The following is a 4,150-nucleotide window of genomic DNA, read 5'->3' on the forward strand; positions in this document are numbered from 1 at the left end:
CTAAAGACGCGCCTAGACTCCAGTCACAGTCATTCAAATTGTGAGCACGGTTTTGACTGAGCTGAACCGATAAACAAACACTCACATGGTTCACTTCTCCTCTGGTGCGGCTCACGTCTGCCTCATAAATGATACAGGGTTTTCTCTCATCAAATCCAGGGAAACATGTCTCACTTCTCTAACCTCCAGTGTCAGCTCTACTTTCCCCCCGTTTTTTAATCACAACTGTTTTGGTTGGCCAGGGGTCACATGACAGGGATATGTTTCCTGTATTTTCATTGGATAAACAAACTAAATAAAGCATTAATAGTGACCTCAGACTCTCTATAATCACACTCAGTCCAGTCGTGTAGTGTGGACCTCAGACTCTATAATCACTCAGTCGTGCAGTGTGTCTCCAGCTTGAGTGATATAAATACCTGGAGAGGTAAATCCTCATGGATCCAAACACCACTCACCTGTGCTAATATCTGAGCTCTGTTTGCTGGATCTGAGAGGTCCGCCCCAGTCTGCAGTTTCAGGTGTATCCTAGTGAATTTAGTCTTGACAGCTGCAGGATGTTAAGACCACATGATGTGTTGGACACGACTTTTTACAAACAATTGAAGAGTAGGAATAATAATGACCTTTTTCACAAATGAATGGATAGCTATTGGCACACCATGCATCATGCCAGGTCTGCACCGAGGACTCTACCACACAGTTCTCAACACCACTGCTCGGCTGCCCCAAGGCCCAGTTTTGGAATGTGCTGGTGCTGCCGTCAGACCACCTCCAGGGCTCTCTGTGCAGGCCGATCCACGAGGGACTGCTCCACTGAAGAGAGGCCACTGCAGTGTTCTCAGTCTCATCTTCGATCATGGCCAGGTCAGTGTAGTGTTCTCTGCAGTAGCTCCGAGCATCCTCCCAGCTCTTGAGTGTGAGGATGGGAAAGAACTGCTTAGAGCTGGAATCATTTGTACCTTTAAATCAGACAAATGTTTTGTTAGAACTATGCACCATAAATACTGATTTTACTCAATAATTTAATGAGGTGAACTGATTTTGATTTCCAATATACCTAAAAGACTTTTTTTCTTTTCTTTTTCAAATATAGTTCACAAATCTTTCTAAATGTGTCGAGTACTTCTCCTTTGACAAGATACTCTATCCCACCTCACAGGTTTGGCACGTCAAGATGCTTATCAGACAGCATGAGTATAGCACAGCTTAATATCACACTCAGTCAGTGTCCCTCATTTGTCCCGGAGTGTTCCATTGTAGAATAATATTTAGTTGTAGTCATCTGGACACCGTATTCCCCCCCATGGCTTCAAAACACGTTTGTATACGACCGGTAAATTGTTAAAACAGCTACTTCACAAGAGGCTTTATCAGCACAGAAGGCACAGAAATGAAGGATTACAGAGCACTGTGCCTCTTCTTTGTAAAGCCATAAACCTCCGCTTTTAAGACAGTAAGGTGAAGATTCTAAGCAGGGAGGGAGCTAAGGAGGCCATTTTTGTTACGAAAGAGATAGGAACGGAGGTTTAAGGTTCAATTTACCGGTCGAATACAATAGTGTTTCAAAGCCATGGGTCTTCAAAAGCTCCAAAAATTCGATCAGGCGCTCAGTCTCGTTTTCTTTCTGCATGTGGACTTGAATCTGCTGCGTATAAATACTTAATAAGCAAAGGGCCTGACAGCAGCTTCATACTTTGTGCCTGTATTTGGTGTTTCCTGATCATAGTGTAACACACCACTTCATACTCTGTGTTTACGCTTCATGTATTTTCTCTTGTGGGTCTATCACTTTAGACACACTTTTGATGGATATTGATGATTTTATAGTTTGCTCAGTGCAAATAGTGAGAGGATAATTTATAATAGTTTGCTTAGCCACAACTCAGCCCAACCAATCATTTATTCATATTTAGGGAAATACACTTACCATTGAAGCAGACAAAGTATAACCGATGGGTGCAGGGATAGTCAAACCACCTTCCTGCATAAACGTACGCACAAGTCTCTCGATAACCGCCAAAGTTGGGCTGTCCAGTATTCCACTTCATGTACCGACTGGGGCTGGGGGCCCCAGTGGCCGACCATCTCCAGGAGTTGGAGTCGTTGGTCATAAATCCTTGCCATGAAGCGGGGTCATCGAACAGTCCGATCCAAGCGTAGGAGTAACTACTGGGTCTGGTCACTTTGCTTATGTCGTCCATGTTCCTGAATGTAGCCAGGTCAGTGTAGTGCTCTCTGCAGTACTGTCGAGCTGCATTCCACTGCATTGCTGAGTTAATAAAGTAGTACTCATATTTGACGGTGTGGAAGCTCTGAACCACACCTGCTCCTGTGAACAAAATACAACGTACTAATAACACAATGAAAACGGTTGTAATGTTTGGTGTTTAACGCTCACAAAGACACAAGGAAATCTGGTTTACCATAAAGGAGAAAAATGAGAAGCACTTTTTCATCCATGTCCAAAACCAATCTGCTATCCGTCTATAAACACATATCAACAATGTTTGAGGTTCTTTGTTGCTTCCAATAATCAGACATACATTCTTAAACTTAATACTTTTATCTAGTATCAATGAAAAATGTACTTGCTAAATATAAGCTTCTTTCAAAAGTGAGTTAGTTCTTCTAAAACTTCTCTCACTCCCCGACTCTTTACCCTTATGTGATCTTTTGTTCTGTCTGAGCCTTATTCAAATGTCAGTTTGAATATGAAAATGTCGGCCTTGCGCTGCCCGGTGCTCGAGTGGTTTAAGGCACAGCACATGTGCGCCCGGCTCCACGTGCGACCGGCCGCAGTGTTGAGAGTATAATTCCCCTCTGTGACAATTTACTGCATGTCCTCCCCTCTCTCATCCCCAATTTCACTCTGTACTTTCCACTCAATAAAGCAGATGGGCAACAAAATCTAAAAAATTTGAAATAAAATCTCTGCCTTTTTCAGCGCTGCCCGGTGGTTGAGTGGTTAAGGCACAGCACATGCACTCCAGGCTCTAAGTGCAGCTGACGATTTAGTGCATGTCTCCCCCTCTCTCTCATCCCCCATGTCCTTTCCTGGCCTTTTTCAGTCAAGAACATAAATCTTATTCTCCTCAGATTCTTCTGAATAACGTTTAAGGAGTTTTAACCTTCTAACAACAGTATTTCCTCATCATTAGTTTCCTCAAAGTTGTATTTTGATAGATTTTTGCATGTTTGAGTTAATCCTGTTTAGTCCTGTTTTGTCCTGAGGATTGAGTGCTCAGAAAATACCTTTTTTCACCTACCCCCTAGCCCCGCCCACGTCCCTGTAATGTATTAGTTGAGTAATTGGGTCTCTGAGTGACACACGTCGGTTCTAAAATGTCACAAAAATAAATATATGTAAATGGAAATCCGCTGCTTGTTACAGTGAGACGTCATTATGAAGAGGCGGGGCTTATAGGAAGTCTAAAAAACTGTTTCTATTATCGAGCTGTTTTAGATCAATATTGCGGTTTACAACGAACAAAATGTCAAATGATTATTATGTTGTAGTTCAATACTAAGTACTTGTAGAATCTTTAACTGCTTTAAATTATTATTTTCTCCAAATATTGCATCTTATTCTCAGGCGTAGATGAAGTAATGTGTGTATTTTGCATGTTATTTTCAGGTTGTATCGTATGAGAACTGGCCGGCTCCGGCCTCAGAGCCTGCAGACTCCACTTACCAGACTCTCTCTGCAGACACAAGGGACCACGCCCACATCTACAACACCCTCAACATCCCCCCATCTCACTGAGGGCCCCCCCAGCAGCAACATCGCCCCCTGCTGCTCAGCGTCTCTGCCTACACCATACCAAGCCAACAGAGAAATAAAATATGTTCTAAATGTCTATTGTGAGCTGTTTCCTGTGTTGCCTTAAGTGGAAGGCTGGAATGAAACAGATTGGAACAATTGGAAACAGATTTTATAACATCTGGGGGGGAAATGGAATTGTATGTACATGGTTTGTTATTTAGTATATTTTTAAATTGTATTTTTTACAATGTATGAATATGGCAATAGACTGAATAATGGTGAAGACTCTTTGTATCAATACACATCAGACTTTTACAGAAATGGAAAAGCTCATCAATGTAAAAAAAATTGTATATTGCATTTATACTATAAAAATATTACATA

The 4,150-nt window shown here is 41.9% G+C and overlaps 1 protein-coding gene across 1 annotated transcript; it reads right to left on the reverse strand.

Moving 5' to 3' along the window:
• Positions 1-3,787, reverse strand: LOC140362508 (putative C-type lectin domain family 20 member A). The gene is made up of 6 exons (XM_072448596.1): positions 3,695-3,787; positions 2,427-2,487; positions 1,931-2,332; positions 627-962; positions 459-550; positions 1-12 (listed from the first exon to the last, which is right to left on the reverse strand). Exons 1-6 carry the CDS (start codon positions 3,785-3,787, stop codon positions 1-3), a joined length of 996 nt encoding a protein of 331 aa, XP_072304697.1.
• Positions 3,788-4,150: the final 363 nt, after the last annotated feature.

The sequence above is a fragment of the Eucyclogobius newberryi genome, unplaced genomic scaffold (assembly GCF_026437365.1).
Source record: "Eucyclogobius newberryi isolate DKJ021-1_F unplaced genomic scaffold, fEucNew1.0.hap1 SCAF_17, whole genome shotgun sequence".
Taxonomy (NCBI): Eukaryota; Metazoa; Chordata; class Actinopteri; order Gobiiformes; family Gobiidae; genus Eucyclogobius; species Eucyclogobius newberryi.